The sequence below is a fragment of the Symphodus melops genome (genome assembly GCF_947650265.1).
Source record: "Symphodus melops genome assembly, chromosome: 22".
NCBI lineage: Eukaryota > Metazoa > Chordata > Actinopteri > Labriformes > Labridae > Symphodus > Symphodus melops.
Window position 1 is genome coordinate 7691922 of NC_136712.1, and position 27004 is coordinate 7718925.

Consider the following 27004-nt stretch of genomic DNA (forward strand, 5'->3'; position numbering starts at 1 on the left):
ATGGTACAATGTTCTTAAGCTTACTTATTCATAGGGAAATGTACATACAGTATGTGGGAATTTGATTGTAACAGACTCAATGTCTTTTGGGTCATATTTCCTGACCTGGTTTATTTCCTGTTTTAAGGGTTTTAATTAGCATCCTGCCACATTTCCATTTTGTACTTGGAAGTTTTGCTAAAGTAATATTGTTGAGAAGCATACATTCCCCAAAGTGCATCACACTGCTGAGAGCAAAAGTCATGTTTTTATTAATTACAAAAGGTTCAGTTTCCTTTACAAAAACACGGCACATTTTCAGCTACACGTCTTCTATAATTTAACCAAACATCACAGTCGTCAAAAAACAAGTATGATCATTTTAAGAAGCTCTCTCTGTGTCACACTCCCTTTATGTGACAGGAATCAATATCAGATGTCCCTGAGCAGAGAGAAAACAATACAGATAAAAAACAAACATTAAATGTAACTGTCGTGCTTCCTTTCCGTGAGCCTGTCTATGTGAAGAAAAAAAAAAAAAAACATCAGTAAGGATGGGCTACTGTGACAGTGGCAGCACGGCGTTGGCTGTTTCACATAAAATAACGTGTATTAATAAATTAAGTTTGACCGCATGAAGTGAAACACCTTCATCTGACACAGGGAACACAACACATAAGTAAGAACAGTTCTTGCTTGGCACGAGAGGCGTAAAGACTCAGATCAAGCTTTGGCACCGCACACGAGTTTTCGCTCAGGATCTGTGATCATTTCTACGGTCACAAGTATTCAAAATGCACCAGGTGCAAACATTCATCAGTGACTTAAACAACAGAATGGGAATGCAGTATCTATATGCTTTAACCTGTTTTCTGTACAGCATTTTATTAAAAGACAGTACCAGGAGATGTCTAAAGGCTGGCATGCTTTTTATCTGGCGCCTTTATTGTGTGAAGAGAAAAAGGAGTATTGTACTTATTTTAGCATAGCTTTCCTTTTACAGAATTGAAAAAAGGTGCAAACCAATGCTGCAAAACCAGAGACTTTATATTTATTTTTATTCAGTGCATTCTTCTTCTTTTTTTGTACCCATAATGCTATGCTGTAGCACACTATCAGGACAATTGCTGTTTTATTCGAACTCGGTTGAAATAAAAGTCAACAGCAATACTTTTGAGGTTGAAGTCAGAAGAACCTCACCAACACAACCTGAAAATCCAATATGGCCGCTCCGCGCATCAACAGTAGGGACGGCTTTTCTTTTTAGCTATATCGTTTATTAGCTAAACTGTTTAGCTAGTTAGCTACTTGCTAACCTGGGAAGTGAAAACGTTATCACTCTGTGCTAACTCTAAAACCTCGAGGGTAAATGGAACACAGCAAGAAAGAGTGGCTACTTAGGACTCCAAAGAAACGAATGTCTTGCTCTCTTTTTAATATTACTTTTTGAACTCCAAACTAAATAGGACTTAACCAAAGACACTTCAAAAGTCTTTAAATTACCCTCTCAAAAACCTGTCAACAGACTTTGATTTTAAAATCAAGTTCAAAAGTTTTAACACAAAGCAGCTGGAATCATGAAAGAAAATTCATCAATCATCCTTAAGTACTGATTATTCTAAACATTTTGCTACATCCAAATTTAAATTAAGTGCTTCAAATACATACCTTAGTTTTCATTTTGAGAAATAATAAATATCTGATTTTTTGGAGCCTTTTTTTTCTTTAAAGATGTTTTGTTCTTTTGGACACTTCAGATATTTTGTGTTGAATTCAGTGCTTTATTTTACAACTAGCCTCACTTCATAAACCCTCAAAATGCAGTTTTGGCGTTAGCCTCAGTCTCTCGAGTCACCTTACATCACTTGTGGTGACATTTTATGGGGCACAACTTTTGCACCCTTGAACCCCAAACATGCCAAGCTTCAAACTATCTTCCACAAGCATCACAGCCCAAAGTGTTTTAGCATTTGTCTTTCTGGTTTCGTGGAGCGAGCTTTAATCGTCCAGCTCTTTCACATCCAGTCCTGCTCTTTTCCCCCCTCTGTTGAGGTCGGTGGGTCATTTTTAATAGAAGAGTCTTTCATGTCTGTCATTCTTAAGGGTTGTTGTTCTGTCCACTCTGCTTGATCCTGAGTCCCTGCCTCTCCATGATGTTCCATAGCTTGCGCAGGTTAGACTGGGTGATGACATCATCGGGTTTGAGCTGAAGAGCGCGCAAGTAGTTTGCCTCTGCTTCCGGAAGTTTCCCATTCAGGTGGAGGATAGCGCCGAGGTTCATCAGAGCAGCAGGATACTGGGTAAAAATCAAAGACAGGAAGAGAAAAGGGTCAAAAGAGTAGAAAAAAAAAAGACGGTAAGGTGTATGGTACCAGAGCTGTAAGATGTTTAGGTGACTATTTACGGGAAACTATACTGGATGGAATCAAGAGATAAAGAGAAGAGGCAGGGGAGCTGAACCAGAAGCCCGAACCAAACTAAAAACTCTTCTCAATTCTCCTGTTAACACAATTTGTGTTTTTACTTCAAACAGTTTGCCTCAATAATGTTTTTATTATTACTATTATTTTGATTGTCTTTACTTATTGCCTTCAGCCTATATCCTCCAGTCTCCTTTGTACTGACAGATAGATATATGGTAATGTTTGGACAATATTATGTGTATTTTAACATAACTCCTGCATACTTCCTGTTTATTGTGAGCTATTGTTTTGCTTGAATTAACATGTTTAGCTCTTTCTGTGTTTTTCTGAACCAGCTCTCATAATAGGATTCAAATAATCTTAAAAACCAGTACCTTATTGTTGGATATACTATATCTACATTGCAGAGAGTTATATCAGTTATAGGCTCGATTTAGGAGCTGCCAGGTATTTTATATGGATAGTGGATTAAGGTAATAGCTTTAGCGAAATTTGCTTAAGACTAAAAGGATCAAATTGGAATGAAATTAGCCCTAATGCAATCTCACAAGAAAGTAGCAGGCCCTGTGGAAGACAAAAGCGTCCTCTGATAATGCCACAGAATGCAAATAGGTAGCCACAGCTTGTGTGTGGGCGTGTGTTAAGTCTTTATATGATATGAATGAACAAAGCCCAGTAAGAGATGTGTTTCTGGAGTCCTTTTGAATAAAACTGCATCTTTTGAAATGGCAAAGTGAAACCAACCGGCCCGCAGTCTACAAAATCCAGTTAATGGATGTGACTCTCAGCAAGATGTAACTAACAAACACGCCCACATTTCCTCCTGAAAGTCGACAACACCTCATCCCCCCCAAATCTGGCCTCGCTCCCAGAGCTGCGACTCTGCTGCCTGACATATGGTTCGCAACTTGGCAACTGCTTCACACATTTTTCTTCTCTCCCAAAACACAACTGTTTGTCTCTTTTCAACGCCTATACTATATTTCCCTTGTTTACATTCCACTTCTTGAGCGGTGTGAAAAGACGTGAGAGGGATCTCATGTACTAAGTTGATGCCTGAAAGATGCTGAATTAAACCAATCAATGCAGTTTCAAAGAGGAAGCAGATGCCTTCCCCTGTTCTTTTTTTGTCACCGTGAGCAACAAGTGAAAGTCAAAAGAAGACGAATTGAAAAGTGCTCCGGACACTTCGAAACATTCATGACTAATGAGGCTCCCTTTGTCTCAACTAAAAACGATACACTACATTTGTTTTCAACCTCTCAGTTGGAAGAATCATTTTTGAAGCCGTTATACTCAGACTGATGAACAGTTGTAAACTCTCCACCGTTAGCAAGTGAAATATATGTTATTTTAAGGATATCTGCCACACTGATCTTCAGCTTTTCTGAGCCAAAGTAAAACATCATGTTTGGATGAAAGTCTAAATACAGACACACACACACACACACACTCTGTTTTAACTAATGATTACTTTTTTAATTGTGTTGGATTTGTGTTACAACCTCTAACACAACCTCTAACATACTCTCCCCACATTGTCCTTCAATGACAAACTCAGAGTCTATGGTGTCTTTTTTTTCCTTTTTGTTTCAAATGTTACACTGTTGGAAAAATGAAGTCATATACCGTGTGCTGCACACAAAGTGTTTTGATGATTTGGACTTTTTTTAAACAATGTAAGTTTGTTTGACTGCTCTGCAAACAGCAACATCGTTTACTCTTGTGATTACAACTCCAACATGAGCTCATTGTATCATCCCCATTTCATTTATCGCATATTGTGCAGCAAAGTCAGTCATAAAACTAGAAATTTCCATGCACAGTGCCCATATAACACATCCAAATCAATACCGAGTTGTGTAAATAAAGCTTTTGAGCACCTGGGCAGAACAAAAAAAAAAAAAAAAATCTTCTTGCGTATTTCTCTGGAGGAACCAAATAATTTTCTTTCTCAGCACACAGAGCTAGCACTGAATCATTCATGACCTGAAAGCTTCTGGATTATTGATATTTGTGAGATTGTCATTCACAATGCAGACGTCTGCTGTGAGGGTTTTGAAAAGTGGGATGCAAATGTGAACCCCGGGTATCTGAAAGTTATCCCAGAGGGGCGACCTCTAAAATGGCAAGCGATCAAAAAGAACATCAAGTTACGGAAACAAACAGGCTGGATCAAAATTCCCAGCACCAACAAACTCCATTAGATCATTTGGAAAGTAAGTAAACGCACAGGGGACAGTCAAGTGGTGCTTCTGCAAAAATCACACACTTCTAAAGGACACAGGAAACACAAAGAGAACCTCCCACTATCTCTGAAGGTGAGACAATGAGCCAGCACAGAGTGCTGCAACTCAAGGGTTTATATAACCTTAACACACCTGGACCAAATCAGGGCCAATCAGTCAAACACACACACACACACACACACACCTGATGCTGCTCTGAGATAATTACCTCCCCACACTCACAGTGAGTGACCAGTGTGAGCTCCCTCACAATCTACAGTGAAAAAGTCAAAGACAAGACACGAGACGCACAAATAATATCCCTCTATGTGTCTGAATGAGCGCATGACGGCTGTGAATTGAAAATAATGAGACTTGGAGGTAGCTTCATTTTAGACAATTAAATATAAACACATTGCTTTCAAATTATAAAGGACAGCCAGCGTTTCTGTCCTCTGTGGTTTTACTGTTTTACGGCTTAAAAAGGATACAAGTGGACAGGCAGACTGTATCTAAAAAGGTGCAGATGCTTCAGTTACAAGCAGCAGCATTTGTTCCCTCAGGGGTATTTCTACAGTTGCCAGCAGGTACATGGTAATACTGTGATTAAGAGTGTGTGGAAAGAAAACAGCCGAGACCCACTGTTTGCAATGGGAAACATTAGCTTAACACAATGGATAAATCACTGAATAGCAAACTAAGTACTTAAATGGAGAGATATGGTTAGGATAATTAAGTGTTGGATGCAGCACAGTTTTTCTTGCAGTGAGCCAAGACTATGAGCAGTGGATAAATAGTTGGGAGTAAAAACAATGGGTTTAAAGGAAAAGCTCGAAAAAGCGATAAAGGCTTGCCTAGCAGCAGCAAAAAAAAAAGTAATAACTGGTTAAAACAGTTCGTTTACTTAACAGTATAGGCTAGAGAAAATAAATAAACAGATATAATAAACATACAGTTATTGATTAAGTGTTCTGTTTAAAAATGTCTTAACTGCTGCTAGTTTACCAGATTAATGACGAGCAAGCAAAATAGCAGCCAGCAACATTTATCATAAAATACTTAGATAAAGTATTCAACAGCAAAATAACTCCCACAAAGTCACAGATAAAAGACACAATCTTGATTATGTGGTTCAAATGTTAACGTTCCTGTTCTGTTAAAAAAAAGCTATTGTAAACCTTGAGCTGCTGCTAGCTTAGCAGATAGTAGCTAGCAACACAGCACATCTATTTTTTAAATAAAGGGTTTTAAAAAATGGCTAAAAAAATAGGATGGTTAGAAAAAAACGATAGTCACAGAAATACCATCATTAAATGGTTAAATTACCAACATTTAAAAAAAAAAAAAAAATCACATTTGTTTAATTATACCAAAAACAATTAGTGATTTAAGTATGACCTCACTTTCGGTAAAGTTCTCCTGCTTCTGTCACTTCAGTTGTAGCAATTCAACTGTTCATATGACAATATTTTGTTACTGAAGAGTTTGAAATCATTTCATGTTTCATATCGATTTAAAGAAAATTGTTGGTGCTTGACAAGTGGGGTGTATGATGGAGTACTTGAGTTCATGGCCGTGGGAACACATCCGACAAAGCCCTATTAAAGACGTGGCCGTAACAGCTGTTAGAGTGAAGGGCATGAAGATGAAAGTATGACCCTTTCTCCTGACTGGTAGCATAAGTCACTGAGCAGATGATCACTTAGCAGCCGAACATGACAAATGACTGCAGGAAGCCTCTTCTAGGTCTTGTCTACAAACACAGGGGCCCCAATGACTCTGAGTTACCTCTCCAAGACCACAGCACGCTCCCTTTTCCTTTCAAGTGATTGATTCATGCAAGGCACAAACTGGGTGAAATAGCTCCAAACTTCCTCACAGTGTGTACTGTCATTCGCAGACATAATATCTAACATGGGTTATATCTGTTAAACCAGACCATGATGATCATATGTACTAAGCACTGGAGTCTTCCCTTGATGGGATTTTTGTGTTTTCATAAGCACATTGAGGCGCCAGTTCCCAGCTATGAACAGGGCAAAGTTTCCATTCATATTCAGCTGCATTACTGTTTGCCAGGAACAACAGCGATATAACACAGTGTCAGAATGATGGGTAATACGTAGCATGCTGTAAATCGATTTTACTGTGCAGGCATGTGTGTGCATTTCAATGATAAGTGTTAACAGGCCCACCAATCCAGGTACTTACATCTGGTCTGAGGCTGGCTGCACGAACATACTGACGCTCTGCTGCCTCGTTTAGGTTGGCCTGCCTAGAGGAAACAAAGAGGAAGAAGAGAATAAACGGGACATATGAAAGTTTATTATTGTAGGATATTAATAATACTGGACTAATACAATGAGCTATTATAACTCTATTCATTCTTTATTCCATAGATGATCAATTTAATTAAGCTAGCTGTTTATTACAAGCGTAAAGTGCTGATTGAAATAGTTTATTTTCAACAGTTCTGAACCCTTTGAAGAGTCTGGAAACCAAAATGTAGAATGGATTGCAAACTTTGTTTTGATCTTTAACAGGAATGACAGTAAAGACTTCACAATAGACTTAAAGGAGCTATATGTAACTCTGACACCTGGTGTTTAAAATAGGTACTGCAGTCCAAATTTAAAACATTGCAGAGTGCTGTCTCCCCCCCGCCACTTTCTCCTTAAAGATGATGCTCACTCAGGTTGTCACCGACACGGAAGCTTCAGTGTCTATCCAGCCCTGCATCGATGTTGAAACTTTCCTGTTCTAACCTCTCTCTATTATTCAAAAGCATCTCCAATATATCCTAGTTTTACCACGTTTCAGCTGGAGTGTGAATTTAGTTAATAGGACTTAAGGTTTCTGTTCTTTCATTCATTGGAAAACATTTCTAATTTCTCAAGCCGGTTTGGTATAATCTTTGATTTACTGTACTTAATATTCTTTTCTCTCACAGACTACTGAATAAAATATCAAGTCCATAGGGTCACAGGTAAAAGCCAGGGTATTATTTCTCACATAAATTCATGTTGATTGAAATAACAAGACAAAAATCGATGAGTCTGCATTACTTTATCTTGTTCTTATGTACTATTCTATTCAACAAGTACGGAAACTGGACTTTCAATGCCAAAAGTAATAAAGTAAAGGAAACCTCTTCCCTGACACGGTAGTTCATGTTTATAAGACTGCAACTGAAGTCAAATGTGCCTACAGATTACAAGCAGCACTTCTTACCCAGCTTGGACAGTGCTGAAAAGTAAATAAAGAAAAGGAATGATAAAAGATTCAGGAAGTCAGGCTTTAAGGATATCCAGTAGTGTAAGCCGATATTTGTCTGTAATCTGAAACTTTTACTAAATGAATCCATGAGAAAGGTTTGAAGCAATGGATTAAAAAGAAACCCTTCCATCAGGCTGGATTATAGTGGAGTCATTATTATAATCTGTGTCAGTATTTGTAAATCAGAAAAAGTTGAGATCAGCTGATGCTTTAAAATCATGCCAATTACACCTAAAATCCTAATCATCTTGGTTTTACGTCACGCTAGGTCTCAGCTGAAAATAACCGAGCAGAATATCTGCCATTCAGATTTCCAAAAAGCGAAACTCCAGCCAAACCCAGAGACTTTCGACTGTTTTACAAACCCTCTGTGGTGTGGCAATGAGATGGATGCTTGGGAGCAGCTAATGACTTTTCCAGAAATGTAGAGCAAAAAGGAAAGAAGGCACATTACTCCAATATTTCAGAGAGTAGAGGACATTTGGCTTCTTTTTTAACACGCTGTTTGTACACTGACATGCCAAACATTAAGGGGAAAATTCTCCCTAAATGATTTTGGAACGAGAAATCGACATGATAAACTAAAACTGTTCTGCTGTTTATATGAAATATATAATAGCGTTCGAGACAGTTATTTCTTTCAGGAGGACATTTACTATTCTACAACATTAGAATGATTTACATTTTTAAATGCACTTATAATGTGGCAGCAGTACAAAATAAACCCACACTGTGCAACGAAGCACAGCAGCACACCCTGTATATACAGGATTAACAAAAACCGCACGATTTCTTTACATATACATTCAACTGATTTTCTGTTCTGTGTGCTTTGTTAAGTAGGGGGAACGTCCACATGGACGCAGTTTTTGTTGTTTTATGTCAGCAGCTTCGCCAACCTGAGCATGTGAGCCGCGCTGAAGACCACATCAAACTCCGAGCTGTCCAGCTCCGCCGCTCGCTCTGCCATCTCTGCGGCCTCGCCCAGACGAGACTGCTCCAGCAGGAACTGACCTGGAAACAGAGGAAGACACAGACAGGAGAGGGCACTTATTTCTAAAGGGAAATAAAGTTCTGTTCTTTTTTTTAGCCCTGCATTAGATGGATTATGATGAAATTATGTGCAGGTGTTCCCGAGAGGGTGAATCATGTCTTCTTATTCGGTTCAGCATGATGTCATTCCACAACAGAGTAAGGCTAGAGAGCTGCTAGCATGGATGCAGCTAGCATGGTTTTAACTAACATTGCAATAATATGCACGTTGTCTTCAGTCGTTGCTTGCAATTTGAGGGTTTTGTCCCGTTTTGATTATAAGCTTTCATCCACAAAATTACTAGTAGAATTACTCGCATCATGTTATGGCAAACTGGAGACCGGAGGAGAAACAACAGAAGGTGGAAGGAGGCAGCGAACGAGAAAAGCTCCTTGGGGAATTGATCGAGGGAAAGGATCGTTGTTTTTCTCCGCATCGTTTGAGAGCACAGAGGAGACGGAGACCGAGGCATTTCATAGGTTTTCCAGTTGGAGTCTGGCCACCTGGTGCATCACCCACAAGTGTCGGCTCTGCAGCTGTAAATTAACAGCCGTGGCCGGGCCACAGATGTTAATCCATAAAGGAAGGGGAGGGAAATGCGGAGAGGCTTCTGTTGGTATTTATTGTACTTTAAGCACAAGTTTCAGACAATAGAGAACCGAATAACACGATGCTTGAAATCACCACCTGTGTACAATGGCAGGAAAAGGATGGATGTGTCCTCACTTCCTCATATCCCTCGTATGCGTGTCTTTGTGTGTGCATCCGTTGTGTTGAAAAGTGGCCAGATATCATCACTCGCTGCACACTTACGCTTGGAGCTCATCCAGTGAAAAGCGTGATCACGAAAGCAGCCAGATCTGTGATAAAAGCGGGAGCTAGCCTAAATAAACATCACCTTCAGCAAGACGCTACAAGATAACATTGAGGGAAAGAAAAGTAGCCAGCTATGCATAAAGAGAGAGAGGGGAAGAGTGTAAGGAGGGGAAACCGCTTGGTCCAAAAACATCAACGCAGCCCGTCGCAAAGGGACCCAATGAGACTCCAACACGGAGAGAAAGCACCAGGAGGAAGGGATGGAGATAAGGGAGGGGAGAAAGGGACCAGGCACAATGGCGCTCTCAGGAAGACAGGGCAGACTTCATATCCTAAAGATAGCAACATGGAACAGCAGGGAGCCTGTTCCTCTGAACTAATATGAAATGCGGCATTAACAGCAGCGCAGGCAGAACACGGCATCGTGTTTCACACTCGGTAACGAGCGGCAAACAGTGTTCTCTGATCCTGCCACTTCACTCAGATAAACACAGCAAACAGGCCTGTTTGTACGTGTGTTTGTACCAACAACAAAACCTCAAACAACACTCTTCTACATTCACACAAAGTAGGACATGTGATGCAGGGATTACTAAAACACCTGGAGTTATTTTTTTTAGTGAACAGTATGAGGTACTTTTTGCTTGCTAGTTTTGATACGACCCTGAATTTTATTTCGTTCCATAGTTTATTACTCCCCAAGGGGAAATTCTGGTTTTACATTCTGCACAAACTACCGACCTGCACTATTAGAGCGACGTCAGAGTGAGGCTGCGAAACACCGCTACAGAAGGATAGAGTAACAGCTGCTGGGGGTTCGATGCCTTGCTCAAGGGCACCTCGGCAGTACTCCAAAAGGGACCTGGCACCAGACCCTCTCGTTCCCAACCCTGAGTTACTGCCTCCCCCGAATTATTGAACAGCTCTGTGTATGACTGTTTTGAATCTTCAAAATAAAAGTCTTTCGATCCCTGATTATCACAGTAAACAGACTTAAAGATTAGTTGATCACAAAGAGACAATTTCGAGGGTAAATTTGTTAACTGTCTTTTATCACTTAATTCTTACCATAGTGCATGTAGCAGTTTCCTTTCGTTGGGTCTAGTTGAATTGCTCTCAGATAAAACTTCTCTGCTTCCGTCTTCTGCCCCTGAAAGAAAAAAAAGAAAGGACATGCTCTATTACTGGACACCTGACGATTAAAAGTGAAATGTTAGTTTTTCAGTTAGTTGTCTTTTATATTTTGAGGCATTGGATATACTGTATACACTTTATTGGTGGTGACAAAAAAAAATAGATTTCGACCATATTCGTTGTTATTTATATACTCGACCTGTAAGCAGTTATTCAAGGTTAAAGCAGCTTAAGGGGACCAGAAGCTTGAGATCATCACTGGAAAAAAACTAACACTCATCGCTATGCATGCTCGGCCAAGCTGAGATGGCCTTGGACAAAGACACGCTCTCGCCTTGCACCACATGGAGTCATGGAGACAGCCTCACATTTTGAAATATATCCCGACAGTGATTGACCTTTTTGTTAAAGAGGAAGAGCATGTTTTAGTTAACTAGAAAACAGAAGTCTCCATGTGCAATCCTGCAGCAGAAATCAGTGTCTGTCAGTGGCAAAAAAATAAGCACTTCTTCCTCAATCATGTGTTTTTTAAATGTCATCTCTTGACAAAAGAACCAACCTAATCAACCAAAACACAGTGTGTATTTATTATGTACAAACTAGAATTAAAGCATATTATGAAATAATATGAACAAAAAGCCCACTAGAATTATGTGCTGTTATATAAAAAAAACAACAACATTCAGTCTGAATAAAAGAAAGACGCACATTTTTGAACGAGGTGAAAGCTTGTTGAGCTGAACAACATTTTGTGCAATTACAATTTTAACAATGGAAACTTTCTGGCTCATCCTTCCAGCACATGTGGACAAACAGAAGTGATTTTGGTTCTTTTAAGAATTTATGAGCTAGGACAGCTGAGGAGCGACAGGAAATGCCGGGAGGAGAAAGTCAGGGGACGACATGCAAAAAAAGGGCTGAGGTCGGATTCGAACCCGTGGCCGCCGCATTGAGGACTACAGCCTCCGGACATCGGGGCGCTAGGCTATCAGGCAACCTAAAAACGGGTCTGAACACAGGACTGCACAAATTCACTCTCCTTCTACCTATTACTGAGCTCTCACATGGACCAGTTGAGCTGTTGTCACCCTGCTGTTCAGTAACAGCAGGAATCTGACGCTCATAAAGAACACAGTACTCCATCTTTTGTGACGAACCTTTTAAGAAAAACCTCTAAAAGATGTCTATGTGCATATTAAAAAAAAAACTGGCAAAGATACTGCTTCTGTGTGCATTAGGCCTCGACTTCTGCACCTCTTTTCGTCTCACGCTTCAGCACTGATTGCTTCCATATTGCCGTTAGATTTGAAATTCGACAAGAAATGAGAGGACTGGGCTTATTAGTTTGGAGTCATTAGCTTTTTTCCTCCATGTCCGCAATATGAGGCCTATATGGCTTATTTCACATTTTCGTTGGCTCTTTTCTCTTTACATTCAATTAAACGTTTCCTCCAGTCATCCATCAGAGCGGTTCAGTCCAGTCAAGCTAAAGAATGTCATCATTTAGCAGATTCATAAAAGGCCTCCAGTCTTTGTAAAAAATGTTATCCATTTTTTTTCATCCTACTTATTGCAGCACATTTCCCCCTACGTGAGTATTTGACACCCTTTTACAATGTTATTCTCTGTCTGTGCATCATTTGTTGGTCTTCCGCATTAACAGGCACTGGTTAGCATCAGTGCTAACTGCAACGGGCTCTAAATTCCAACTCAACAAATGCAGTAGCTTGCTAACAGCTGCTAAGTTTCAAAATAAAAGCATTTAGGTCCTACTCTAGCCTCAGTTCGGTATGCACAGAGTTGTTTTTGTCAAGTTAGAAATAACAAATCAGTTAGACTTTCAAAATAAAACAGTCCATTTCTTGAAGATTAAAAGTCAACATCTAGTAAGATAAGTGTGTTATGTATGTTGTGTTAATGGTGAAAGTGAGTATAATAGATCCTCTTTAAGTGCTTGATGGACCAGTCCTTTTCACCAACAGCCAACCAAATTGGACTTCTGCATTCGTTTTTACCACATCAAGAACTGACATGAATGATGGATCGATTGCATCATACTGTGACTGACAGCGCCACTGTCGAGTTGCAGCGCTTGAGAACGAAAGGACAGAACATGCTGCTCAACGCGTGGCTGAATTCAAACTCATGCACAAGCTTCGTGGTCACAAGCCCGCCCCTCTGACTCCAGATAGAGACCTCTGACCAACAGCAGAGAAGAAGGGCAGAGAGTTTAAAACTTGGATGAGTTCTGCTTGAGTTCAAACGAAGATAAAAATACTTAAATGGAAAACCAGCGTATGTTGGGTTGAACCAAAGTACAAGACATGCGCTTGACCTTTCCTCCCTGCATCTGCATTGTCGATTGACATGGGTTGGACTTCCAAATATGAAGCTGATGGAGTGATTCAATAAGGAAGGAGAGTAATTGCATTATAAGCCTGTCCACTGGCCTATTGTCCAGGGTCCATCCAATCTCCTCTTCCTAAAGCCCCGTAGTTCTAAAGGGGGGGGGGCTCTGTGTGCGGATCTGGAGCCTGAGGGGGCTCAGCAGATGTATCCGCCACTGTGCGAGTATCAACTGAACTTTCACTTTAAGATTTTAAACTAAGTTTATCATCAAATCTTTTTAACAAAGACAGGAAATGATCGGAACTGTTAAGAAAAGCAGCTGCGTGATCGGAAGGCTCCGAAGGTTTGTCTTTACTCCCCGAGGCCGTTGAAGGGGCGGTAGAAGCATCTTGAAAAAAGGGGGTTGAAAAGAGTGCAGAGTTCCACCCCTGAATCTGAACTGGTCTCAGCTGTGAACACATCTGTTGTCACATTTTTGATCTTCTAGAGCAGGACAGGATATGTGTCTGTTTTATTTCCAGGAAAACAGACAAACTTGTGTGCCCTTGACTGCTTCCAACGCAGCGAGGGACGGACAACTCAATGATAATCTGGAACTCATCCCATCACAGAGGAAAAAAAACCTCCCCACAACTGCAACCTTCAGTCAATGGACATATTTTTTTAAAGCTACTGTACAGCTGCTCGATCAGGGTTAATCCAAAGTCGTAACAAAGCAAGTTTTTGAAACATTACTGCTTAGATGACTCTCCTTTCCTCCAAACAACAACTTCTAGAGGTCAAAAACTGCGCCGGTGAGTGTCTCAAATTTACATCTACTTCACTGCTGACCAGGGGGAACGAGTCCGTTTGGCATGCACCCTTCAGAGTCAGACCCTCGCACCTCATAATGATTACCACAGCTCTTCCGGCTCTGCAAAAGAATCAATAGGATGAGTTTGTCTCGCTTTTATGTCCCGTAAGTCTCTCCACATGCATTATTCATCTCTCCACTCCGCCACTTCAGGTCCCCTTTAATTACACTCTCCCCGCTAGTTAACCACTTCAACTGCCCCTGAGATAATGTGTTTGCTTTTTTCCCCCTCTCACTCTTTGGGCGTCATGTCAGTGGCAGTACTTACGATGATGGACAGGAGTTTTCCGTAAGTAAGGTGTGCAGGGATGTGGTCAGGTTTGGCCCTGAGGGACTCTCTGTACCAGTGAGCGGCCTCCTCCAGCCTGTTCAGCCTCATGTAAGCTTCTCCTGAAACAGATAAGGAGTCCAGGTTTGTTTTTTTAGAGGATATCAAAAAGTGGATTTAAATATTTCAAAAACATTTTTTAAGGGGCTGTGGATGACAAAAAACAGGGAAACTAAGAAAACACAAAGTAAAAGAAATGTTTCAAGGTCACCTATCATCCTCCTTTTTAATAACTTTAAATAAGTCTCAGAGCTCTCCAAAACATGTCTTGTTATGAATCCACTCTTATCCTGTATTTGATAATGCATATAAACTCATCTATTTCAGACCTGCTCAGAACAGGCCGTTTCTGTGTCTGTAGCTTTAAATGTAAATGAGCTGTGTCTGACCACGCCCCCTCTCTGGAAGGGGAAGTGCCTTGTGCTTTTTTTGCACTATGCCCAATTGTTTAGTGTGACGGTAAAGTCAGATGGCAGAACAAACACATACCTGTGCGAGTGTCACCCACCTGGGGGAGGGGGTTACTGCCCTTTGTGATGTCACAGAGGGAAAACCACAAAATTGCCTGTTTGAGCACACATTTTCTGAAAAGTACAGCATGGAAAAGATGGACTTTTCTATTGATTGAGGGGTTTGTTGACAGACTAGGAACCCATATTAGTGTTTGAAAATCAAAATTTGACCTTTAATGTTTATGGAACAGTAAATAAAGGCCCGCTGACAGGGCTGAAGTTTTCTCACTTTCAGTTCCCTTTAGGTTTTTTCTTCCTTTCAAATCCTAAATAATAAAGTTTTGTCGGGGAAGCTCAGAGAACAGCCCTCCTGGTTTAAAGGAGCAGATGGTAGAAGAGGAGGAAGACTGTGGCTGCCACAGCGTACAAACTGTTTTTGCAATATTTGGCGGTTATCCCAGGCTACCTGTCCCCCTGAGCACATTAGATTTATTTTTTTCCCCCCTCAGGTAAATAGATAAACATTTAATTAAATGTGCTTTATACTTTAATGGTTGTTTGTTTTTGTCCTTGGTGGTGTCTCGCAAAAACTATTTCCTGGAACGCCGCCTCTCCTTCACATAAAGGGTTAATGCTCCTCAAACTGCACTGCACACTTTGAATTGAAAGTTTTCTTCAAAAGAAAAAATGTTTTGTTGAAATCTGTGTGAGACTTTGTTTGATCTGAGGACCTGCTGTCAGCTCCTGGGGTAAAGAAAATGACATCAAAATCCCCTGGACATCCCACGGACACAAACACTGCCCTCCTCACACCCCCACCTCCACCCTCCCTCCACCTGACAAAACACATGTCCAATTTCATTCAACCCCGCTGAGGACTTTTTGCAAACTTGGCCCGGCAAATCTTAACTATGCAAGTCAGGATGAGCGTCCAATAATGTAATTAGTGTTAGAATAACAAAGAGAGGGATGTGATTTATTACGCGGATTAGCTGCAGCTCTCCTGCTAGCAGACACAGAGAGTGCGTGCACAAATGTATGAGCTGCAGTGTTGGAATGGAACAGGTGGTTCAGGTCTGCAGAATGTTGCTTTTGCCAGCCGGAAAATGTCAATTTGTTAAATTCAATTCAAAAGTCTGATAGAAACAAAACACACATGTTGAATTAATCCCTGAAGATCGAGCCGAACGAGTCCCAGGACTACATTCTTTTACATCATTACATTATTGTGACATTTCATACATCCTGCAAATTAAAGGCCATGCACCTGAATGGTTATTTAACCTCAACAGAACACAAATTACATTTAAACCCAGGCGCTGCCAAAGAGATTAGTGTTGAGTCCAACAGCTTCAGTGACAGCTCTACACAAGATTCAGACGCACGGCCTCTTCTCGTAACTTACCCATCATGTTGAAAAGGCTGTGTGGTGCAAACTGTTTGGGCATTTTCTGCACCGCTTCCTTATAAATAGACAGTGCCTCCTGTAGCAGAGGGAACAAAAGCCATTTAGAAAGTCAATTTTTTAAGCCGCGTCAGCACAAAGCAGGCCCTGTAATTGATGAGGGACTCGTTACTTTGCGCACAACACTCATTAGTAGCCACACAGATTCCTGTTTAGTTCTAAATTGCCGAGCTTTTATCTGGCGTAGGTTGAGATTGTCTTTTTAAATAATGTTCTCGACACACTGACCTCCTGCTGGCCCTGCTCGTGGAGCAGTTTCCCCAGGTTGTACAGGCAGCTGGTGACGGAGCTCTTGTGGGCGTGCGGATCCTTTAGATTCTCGTCAGGAATGTCGGCACAAGTGAGAAAAGTGCGCTTGGCCTCCTCCAGGTTGCCCTGGTTCATCAGGATTATTCCCGTGTTCAAGTAAGCCGCTGTAATGAGGAAGAGGAGCGGCCATTTATTAAAACTGACCTTCAATTCTACAAAACAGCCCACTTGTGAGGGATAAAAATAGAGGCTTATTTTCGCAGTCAGAGAAGATGCTTATCCAATACTATAAAAAAAGGAAAAGGTAATAAATTTGCATTTAAAAGCACTTTAGTAATAGACGTAAATTAATCTTTAAAGAGATAAGGAGAAGGAAGAATTACACTTATCAAGCTAAAAAAAAAGCAGTATGGAAATCTGTCCCTTTTCATTGGTACTGTAAAAAAAAAGTACCCTCATCTCACATGCAAGCACTCAAGTGTGAAATTGAATTTTATCATTACACTGTCAATCTGTAATAGCCTGAAAATGGTCCTGAAAACGACCACGTTGCAGGAGAACATCTGATGCAGCATTAAAACGATGATGTGATCCAATAACAGACCTTTACTTTGGCTCCAGTCTCTTTCGTCCAAACAAAGAGTTAAGCCAAAAGTGAGTAACGTGTCAGAACATCGGATCGCTGAGAAATCTTCCCAAGCCACGAATCAGGAATTAAAGTCGACTTACATGCCAGTGTTGGCCGACTCCCGATCGCCAGCTTGTAATAATGCAGCGCTTCGGAAAAACGTTCGTTCTCCTGCAGCAGCAAGCCACTAAAAGACAAAAAAAAAAAAACACTCTTTTATAAACCGCAAACTGCAGACAAGGATTTAGTTTGAATCTCCGAAATATGGTGAGGTAAAAGAAGCTTCAACAGAAATCACAGCATGTGAAACTGGTGATTGCACTTTGGGGCAAATCTGAGGTTAAAACTGCAAAAAACCAAAGAGCAGCTTCTCTATCCTTTATCCAATACACAAAGTCGTAACCCCAGTGTACCCAACCATCCATCTAATCCAAACAGCAGTGTTTCAATGCGCCATCACTATGCTGCTCTGCCAGCTTCCTGACATCTGAAACATGGAGAGGGAAGAGAGGAGAAAAACAAAGTCAGCATGCAAGCAAGAGACATGGGTCTGCTGTGAGGTTCTGGCACCTTTGACACCTCGTGTTGCAGGATTGGAAGCAGCTTTGTGCTCTCCCATAGGTCGCACAAACCAGAAGCACAAGGTACAAAGTGCCAACAGGGACTCACAAAGCTCTCCTCTGTCTTTCCTCCTCTATTTGATCTATTTTCATTTTGTTCTCTCCTGCCTGTCATTTTCACCCCCACCCTTTTTTTCCCTTGTCTGCCTTTCGCGCTCTGCCGCTGCTATCTCAAGTGATGGATGGGAGGAATCAGAACTTGTTCGTGTCAAGACTCTGCAAACAGGAGATCTTAAGCACTCACAGGTTATACAGCATGTCAGCCATGTTCCCTCGGTGGTGCAGAGCGTTTCTGTACGCCGTCTCCGCCTCTGCCATCTTCCCTTGGTTCTTCAGCACATTCCCCAAGTTTCCCCAGGCTACGAAAGACAAGACAATTGTCAAGTAAAAGTGAGAAAACACAAAGTTTGAATGAATTCAAATACAGTTTGTGTCCATTTGCCAAACAAACTGGAAGTCCTTCATTGAATAAGAAAACAAATCCCATGCTCTTTTGAACTGCTAATAATTGTATGAAGGAATACTTATCAGGAGTTCCCTCTGCAGTGGTGTCGGTTTCTGTTACTTTCTAGTCTAACGTCCAGCTCACATTTCAAGATCATATACAAGGCTGGCTAGAGTGAGTTACAGAGAATCAAGGCTCAAGGTGTTTGAAGCAGGGATGGGACTAGTTGGAAATAGTATTCATTGTATTGTATCATCAACACTACGCTTCTTCGAACGATACATCCAATAACTGCCATGTGATGGTCCTGGTAAAAAAAACAGTATTCAGGAATGTGCTTAATGTTGTGCGTACATGTTTTACTCATTTACATGGTGAGCATTTTATTTCAAGATGTCAAGTGTAGCCTACATTTGGAAAATCTTTTAAAGTCATTGGCATCAAATTGATTGGTGACTCATTTGGAACTGAACAGCAAACGTTAGCATTCAGCAAACATTTTCATAGCAACATTAACTTGAGCTGAAAAATGCCTTTGAAATTAGAGCTATTTGTAACAAATGTATCCCAATAATATGGTTTGCAACTTGTAAAACAGAGCTAACAATTTTCGACACAATTTTTTCACTTTTTTTTATTTTTTATATGTGGATATGTTAAATGAGGGGTTTTTATATCCATGAGGATTACTTGGACTCTCTCTTACCTTTAGCTGGATTCACACTAATCCCAGACTTGTAGAGATTCTCCTCATTGCTCCAGTCTGTGTTCCTTTGAACAGTTCGGATTCCGTTAAGGAGCACGAGTCCCGCACAGAGACACAACAGCAACCCCTTAGAGCCTCCAGTCCTCAGTCTGATGTACAAGCTTCTTGCACCAGTTGCAACCAGTAAACAGAAGCCTATACTGGGAATGTAGAGTACCCTCTCCGCTATTACAAAACCTACATAGAAGAACAGGTTTGTGGCGGGGATGAAAGGCAAGAACATGATAGCTAAAGACAATAGTGTGAGGTTTTCTGTAGGGGGGAGAGATGTGTTTGGAGGGCAGTGGTGGAGTCCAGCTGACCCGTTAATGGTGGTCTTTGGCGGCCCCTGGTCTGTGTTATGGTTTGTGTCAGGGGCATGATAACCATTCCCATTGGTGATTGATTTTCCGTTTGCAACACAGGCCTTCCCATTGGTCTCCTTGGCTTTGGAATTGGAGCTACGAAGGCCAAACAGAGCCAGGAGGATAAATCCACCGTAAAAGGCAACAGTGTGAAGGTTCCTCCAGTCGGCCAGAGACCTCACCAAGGGCACAGCGTCCATGGACCAGTCGAAGCTCAGCTTGTCCGGGCAGAGCAGAAGCCAGGCGTTGACAGCCGGCAGGTGAAGGAACGTTAACGTCCGAGTGAGAAAATGTGGCGAGTCAGCCGCAGGGTTGTCAGAGTTGGAGAAGTTGGGGGGCTTGTTTCCCATCCAGTAGAGGCGAGCTGAGAGCAGAAGAACTCCCCAGGAAACAAGAACACCGAGACTCAGCAGAACACTGATGTTCTTTTTCTGGAAGAGAGGAGAATAAAAAAAAAACTTGTATTAAAGAAAAACACCTAAATCAACATTTTAAACTCAGGCTAGGCCGCAATATTTTGTCTGTGTTCCAGAGCACCTGAGTTTGTTTTCACTTCAGAAGTCTATTTCAATATTTGTGATGTTATTGAAAGTCTGAATCAGAGCAGTTACAGGCTTTTTAAATGTATTTGTGGTCTCTGTGGACAACAAGCTATAGAGACTTCAGTTCAAGTCCGATGAATATCACCTGTCAGAGTTTGATTTCATACAATTTTGATCAGTTGAAATATTCCACTATGATATAGAAAGAAAATACGCAAAAAAAAAAAAAAAATCCCAGGAATGTTTTTGATAGCTGCACAGGCTCTGGACCGCTCTCATGCACAATCATACGCCTCTTTGTAACACTGGCATAGTTTTTAGAATTATTATGCACCACAGCCAGAAACCACACAGCTCTGTTTACATGAAAAAAAAAGTCTGATGTGACGTATTCAAAATGTTGAGAGACACATTTGGGTTTGAACAGCTGTGCATTGTTACGACTGTCACTTTTGATATAGAAAGACATTGTGTGTTTATGTGAACAAAATAATCATTTCTAATAAAGACAGCCGGAGCCTAACTGGTGAAAGAGGCTTTTATTTTAAATGTCTGGAACATTTTGTTCAGTTAAGAAGTCGAAAATTGAAAAGAAAATTGATGGTCTTCAGCACAGATGTGGTTACTTCTATAATTCTCCACGTATAAGTAACCCACTCCTCCCCCGTTTATGCCCTTGCTGAGGTCAGCTTTGAAGTAAATTTGAAGCATGAGAGGCTTTTTTTCCCCCCTAAGTCTTTCCTTGTTGCCTGTCAGGTTTGCAGCGAGTGTGACTGGTAATCAGCTTAGGCCTCATTGTGTTGGTGTGTAGATGCTGTTTACATCATATAAGAGCCTTAATTCTGCTGCGTGATCACCATTAGGTCCACTGTCACGCAACACCTTAAGATGAACCGTCTCAACTGCTCACTCAAATGAATGGTCCCTTTTAATAACGTTTAAATTGTGTATTGTGTAATTTAATACTAGAAGATATGTAGGTAACTTGTTTTCAATCAGAGTTAATCACTCTTGAATTAGATGCTTAAATTAGATTCACTGAAACTGAAACTTTTTGTTACTCAGTGAAGCCAAAGGTCAAAACGTTTTGCATTCTGTCTTGATGTTTTCAACTATCCCGTTCATAAACATGATACACTTGTAGACCATTATGGCCTTGGATTACCAGCTTGTTAAGTGATAAGAGAAATATAAAGGCACCAGAGGAATTTCTAAGAAAATTGCTTTTAAATTGCAAGATTTACAAAATGTATGATACAGTATATTTGTCTTAACAGATATCATGATTTGTGGCTAGTTTTGCTCATCCTCCCAGTCTAAAAATCCATTTGCATGTAACATTTGGTATATCATGTTCACCATGGAAACTGGTATACAACATGAGTAGTACTATAGTAAGAGAACAGAAAAAAAAAGTATCAACCACAGAGTTTTTGACCAGCTTAAAGTTTCAGTCTGTTCTGTATGCAGCCGAAATATAATGTCTGTTATCTATAATGTATATTTCTTTTTCATCTGGAAACTGTGGATGCAAAGATATCTATCAATCTTATTGTTGATTAAAAACAGCTATTTTTACTTAAATTGAAAAATTGAATTGAAAAATTAAAAAAAAGAAAGACATCCTGGCGAGTCCTGAGCTTAAGTTCATCCAATATACCAAACACAACATCACATCATGAGTGATGATAACCACATAGATTTAGCTAACTTCCTGTATTCAGTCCTTTTTTCCTTTCTGAGCCCTCATGGACTTTATCTGAACCTGTCCAAGAGGGATTACAAATACATTTGTGCTAGCTATAGTACATGTTTACATACCGCACATACCCAAATACCATTTTGCAGGACAGAAAGTTTATACATTTGTGATATCGTAGTTGTGTTATCAGTAATGTGTTTGATTTAAGTGATAATCACCAGCAGAGCTGCTATAACTCAAAGTGTTAATCCAGTGTTTCTTTTCCTCTCTTAAGTGAGTTTACTCTACTGTAGCAATTATTTAAACTCTCTGTATAATCGGCTCTGAATGAATTGTGCGATGAGGAGATAAAAGCTTTCCTTAAAGCTACACAGAGCACAAACACACTCATTTGTGTTATTAATAAACTCTCAGGAGAAATAACCCATGTTCAAATGAGCTTGAGTAGACTCATGGGTGCACTTTCAGGAACCATATGATGGAAAACACCAGCTATCCATAGCAAACCCATGTTAGGATTAAAATAAGAGGTTTAGGATTGACTTGCCTGACCCACTGACTTCAGTTCAGTTGTTGATTTCTTGAGATATATCAAATGGAAAAATGTGATTCCTGCAGAGGTTAGCTAATGTTAGAAGTGTGGGCTGAGTTGTGTGCCAGAGGTCCCTTGTCAATAATAAGATGGAAAAGGGTTAGTTCATAGAGTTTCAGAGCACTCAGAGAAACTATGAGGAAGTGAAAAAGAAGAAAATAAAGGATATTGATTAGGTTGGTGGACGGTTGTACACACAGGATGAGACAAAGTGCCTTTTACACAAAAAGGGGAGTGTGCGTATTGATGAATAGGAGTATACAGGCTGTCAGGGGAGGAAACTGTCTGAGAAATCCAATTCTGCTTGGTATCAGAAGATAAGCCAATTTCCAGCAAGACAGTCATTTGTTGGGGGTTTTAGGTGAATGAGCTTCATTTTACCCCTTGCTGCCATGTCTACTTCTAAATCGTTCCTTGATTGACTTCCTGATCAATCACACCCACACAACTCAAACTGCCAACCAGAAGCTGGTTTTCAGAGATATATTACTACTACTATATATTATTATTATATTCAAATGACCAAATCAGCTGTTAATAATTGCAGTTTATATACTAGCTTTATACACAATTTCTCATAGGTGTAAATTCAGATTCTAATACACACAGTTTCTAATAGGTGTAAATTCAGGTGTAAATAGGTTTTTGGAGCAGGCTTGACTATGAAGTAATACTCATTTATATATATCTAAACTTGAGTCAAATCCTGAATGTTTCTTTGCCATTTCTTACAGCACAGGTGTGACTAATCACATTAACGATGGCTCTGTCACGTTCAAGAGCTAGCTCAACACCAGGACAGACCTCGTTAAAGTTACGAGTTGCACCTGTGTTTATCTAGCTAACTACTACAGCTAACGGTCTTTTCAGTCTACAGATTACCTTTTAAAAATAAAGAATAAGAACATTTCTATAATTTAAGGGTGTGAAATGAAACATTGGTAATAAATAAGTTTGAGCATGTTTTCCTCCATCCTTACTCCTTGTTGTACCAAGCTGAAGACGAAGAACTGGATAGGATATAGGCATTATTCACTAGTCTTTATTGCATTCGTTATTTGTGGCTAATGCTAACAAGAAAGTCCACCTAAGCAAATTAAATTTCAAAGCGCCCAAGATGTCAATCTCAATCAGTTAGCTAAAATGGCTAACCAAATAAATCAAAGGCCAATCATTATTAAGCATTATTGATGCTATTGAAATAAATGCAGAAGTTAGCATAAATTGGCTATGATAGCTCACAGCACAAACATCTACTTCTTGGCAACTTGCCAGCAAACCTGATCTTTGCTGCTGACTGCAAAGGAAGCTTTTTCTGGAAGTCTGTAATAGTTGTTTTTAATTATTAAACTGACATCAGTAGAGAAACAAGTCTGCACCATCAAAAAATCAAAATGGTTGGTTTAACTCTCCGATGTATTACAAGTGTCTGTCATTATTTGTTCCTTCTAATCTCAGAGTTTTCAGTCTTCCTGCTGTCTAACTTCAAATCCTGGGAACTGGTTCTGGCTTTGATTGATTGGCCTTTATGAGATCTGTGAGTATCCGTGGAGGACGGCTGGCATAATCCCCTGCCAGCTGTCAAACCGAACCTCCCGCTCTCTCCAAGCCTTTGAACCTAACGCTCTTCCTCATATCTTCCTCCAGTCTGGATCCTCATTTGGAAACTCTGCGTCAATTTCTGCGGCTTTCCCTCACTTACTTTATATTCTCTTTCACTTTATTATCCGCTTGAATTTACCCTTCTCTCATTCTCTCCATCTCCTACTTTGCGCACATAAACATACAGTATTACGCTCCCAAGCCTTCATCTTTTAACAGTGCCACTCATTACTAGCTTTCATTTTATTAATCCCATAAGTGTGCGGTCTGCATGTTGACACTGTAGCATGCAGAGTGTTTCAAACATGTCTGAAGAATCTGTGGGATACGGCTGACTTCATGCGTGCTCTGTTTGAAGCAGCTGTGAAATGACGCAGGTCAGCGGGGGATCAATCTTCTCGACTTTTCGTATTAAAGTCGCGTCCAATATAAACTGCCCGTAACTTTTCTGGAACACTTGGCAGATCGTTCAGGGATTACGGGTAGGGTTTTTCCTGTTTCTTGTGATTATCCTTTTAAAAGGTAAACTTGTTGTCCTCCATAATGTGAGGAACATGATGTCCATTGTTGTGTTTGTGTACGTCATTCCAGATGTGTTTGTTCACCACCTTATTTGCCTCTATGAAGGGTTAATCTCTGATGGGCCCCACTGCCCAACAGAACTGTAGTATTGCTTAATATGTAAATCATGTAATCTGAAACTTTTTTTTTTTTTTTTAGCAAAACTGTTTGTATGTTCAAAATATAGAAAAAATAATTACGCAAACTGTAAAGTTTAACATTGATAGGTTAAAAATATAGGAATTTTGGTAACTTTTTGTACAAATAGTGATTAAGCAAACCATTTTTTGTACATTTGTTAGAAAGGCATTTCATTATTCAAGTAAACACGCTAACCATGAAGATAATTTCCCTACTATAGAACTAAAACTAAAAAAGTAAATTTTTATTAAAGTCAGAAAGTTTTAAAGTTACAAATTTAAAATTGCTTGATTTTGTCAAAAAAGATCTTAGTTTATTTTTAAGTATTTTTTGGGGGAAATCATTCAGAAATGTTTTCTCAAATGTTACAAGGCTGTAAAGACGGGCAGCACGGTGGTGCAGGTGTTAGCGTCGTTACCTAACACTCATGAGGTTTCTGTGTTTGAATCCCTCACATACCAACGACCTGCTGGTGAGGCGAATTGTTGTCTTTAAAATTGCCTGTTGGTGTGCAAGTGAGTGTGACTGGTTGTTTGTCTCTGTAGCACAGCCCTGTGATTGAAAGGCAAACAGTCTGTTACCCGATGGGATGGGCTCAAGCCCCACGCAATCATGATATGAAATACTTAAAAGATAAACACACATCTAGCAGGCAGCACTCATAATGATTCACTACCCGAGACGTGCTAAATGGTGATGAAAGCTACAATAGGGCTTTTTTTTCCCAGCTCTAATGTGTTTTGGATACTGCTGACTTGGCTCGACTCCCCCCCAAGTCATCAGACATGAGCAGCGGCACGGCTGGCATTGAGAGGGCTGACTTTGATAGAGTGACCTAATTACCCCGCGGATCTCTCCATGAAAGACTTGCTGCTGCTGGCACTAAAACCTGTTATAAGATGGGTCACAGGTTGAAGACTTGCATGGTGTCCACCAAAACAGCGGATCAAAGCCGTGTGCCAGTGGAGCTAACTTCACAATAAAAGAGCTTCCCGTTGGAGTAATGTAGGGACATTCGTGTGAAGAGGTGGTTCAGTAAAACATAAGAATACTTAGCGCTCCTGATTTAGCTTTGTTGATCATTATTTAGAGTCTTAATGCAAAGGGCCTCGTATAAGAACCCCATGTATTAACAGATTAGCTCTTAATTCACACGTACCAGAGTTTAAAGTGCTCATTCACACGTTAGTTCTCTTTGAAAGGGGATTGAATCTCAAGCAAGATTAAGATGTGACTTGGCAACAAATGAGTCACTGATAACCACATCATAAATCTTGTTCCCATACAGTAGTGGTAATAACAATGAAGCTAGATGGCCATTGACAAAAACTACAGAACAAATCTTTAAACTACAACTTTAGCATTTTTTTGAACAATAGCTACCAATAAGTATCAACAGAAAAAAAGTCTCCAATTAAGACACATGAATGAATTCTCTGCAATGTGTATGACAACTCTGATCCTTTTCCCATCACCTCACCACTTTCAATACTATGGCCAATAATAAATGGAATACTTCTTCTACAGAGGACATTTGTTTACTGTGATTCCTGAGTGTGTGATATGTCAACATTTTCAATGTGGCTAGAATGTGAGAAATCTGATGTGGCTTTGACACACCCATTCACAACCGTTCATACACTCATGGCAGAGGTTGCTACATAAAGTGACCATCAGAAGTAACTTATCCCATTCATTCACATCCATACCCCGCAGATGAAGCAGCCAAAAATCTTAGGGGTTAAGTGTCTTGCCCAAGGGCACATCGGACCTATGGTTGCAGAAGCTGGGAATTGAACTCGGGCTTCTTCAATTCCCTTCTGTTTTCCTTTCAACTGTGTTAATATTTCACGTTTTTTTACTGTGCCATTATTCCACTATTGGCCCTTCAAAATGTGTTGTTTTTTTGTCTCCTGATTTCAAACCCAAGGACTAGAGAATCTGCACTACAAAAATCCTTCGACATTCCTCTCGTGAAACTCGTTTTGGTTTTGCATATTAAAATAAAAATGTCACAAACTCCCGAGCAGATGGCATTCATTAAGTCGAATTTTGCAATTTGCAACAATTCTGTTGAGTGAAGGATGAGTTTAGAAGGACAGCTTTAGGATTACTTCCGTAAACACTTGACTGCATGCTCATAAAAAAAAAAAAAGCATGCAGCAGAATCTGCACAAGAATTCAATTTACAGCCACAAACTTTTTCTACAAGAAAACTGGCTCAACATTCATCAACTTTTATTAGTTGGAAGGAGGAGTCATTGATATCCAAATTTGCAAGACAATATCAAACCCCGTTATAGTCCTCCCTCTAATCTTCTCTTTGATTCCAGGTGCAGACCAATTCCAAATGGTGTTAAATAGAGAGCATTCGTGAGTGAGGAAAAACTCCTTCTACCTAATCCAGCATTTGTTCTATACAAGTAACTGTATCAATCTCACAGCTTTGATTTGGAGCTTAATGCAGGACTTCAAC

The 27004-nt window shown here is 40.2% G+C and overlaps 1 protein-coding gene across 1 annotated transcript in view; it reads right to left on the bottom strand.

The window, feature by feature from the left end:
* Positions 1–228: 228 nt before the first annotated feature.
* The window catches only part of LOC306817891 (protein O-mannosyl-transferase TMTC2-like), a 53340-nt gene continuing 26564 nt past the window's right edge, over positions 229–27004 (bottom strand). Inside the window, exons 3-12 of the mRNA XM_079335142.1 lie at positions 18985–19819; positions 18078–18192; positions 17315–17400; positions 16565–16749; positions 16277–16355; positions 14360–14481; positions 10824–10905; positions 8806–8920; positions 6842–6905; positions 229–2275 (exon numbers count right to left, since the gene is read on the bottom strand). Coding sequence (XP_079191268.1) covers positions 2078–2275; positions 6842–6905; positions 8806–8920; positions 10824–10905; positions 14360–14481; positions 16277–16355; positions 16565–16749; positions 17315–17400; positions 18078–18192; positions 18985–19819 — 1881 coding nt within the window. The 3' untranslated portion in view covers positions 229–2077. The remainder of the gene's footprint in view (positions 2276–6841; positions 6906–8805; positions 8921–10823; positions 10906–14359; positions 14482–16276; positions 16356–16564; positions 16750–17314; positions 17401–18077; positions 18193–18984; positions 19820–27004) is intronic.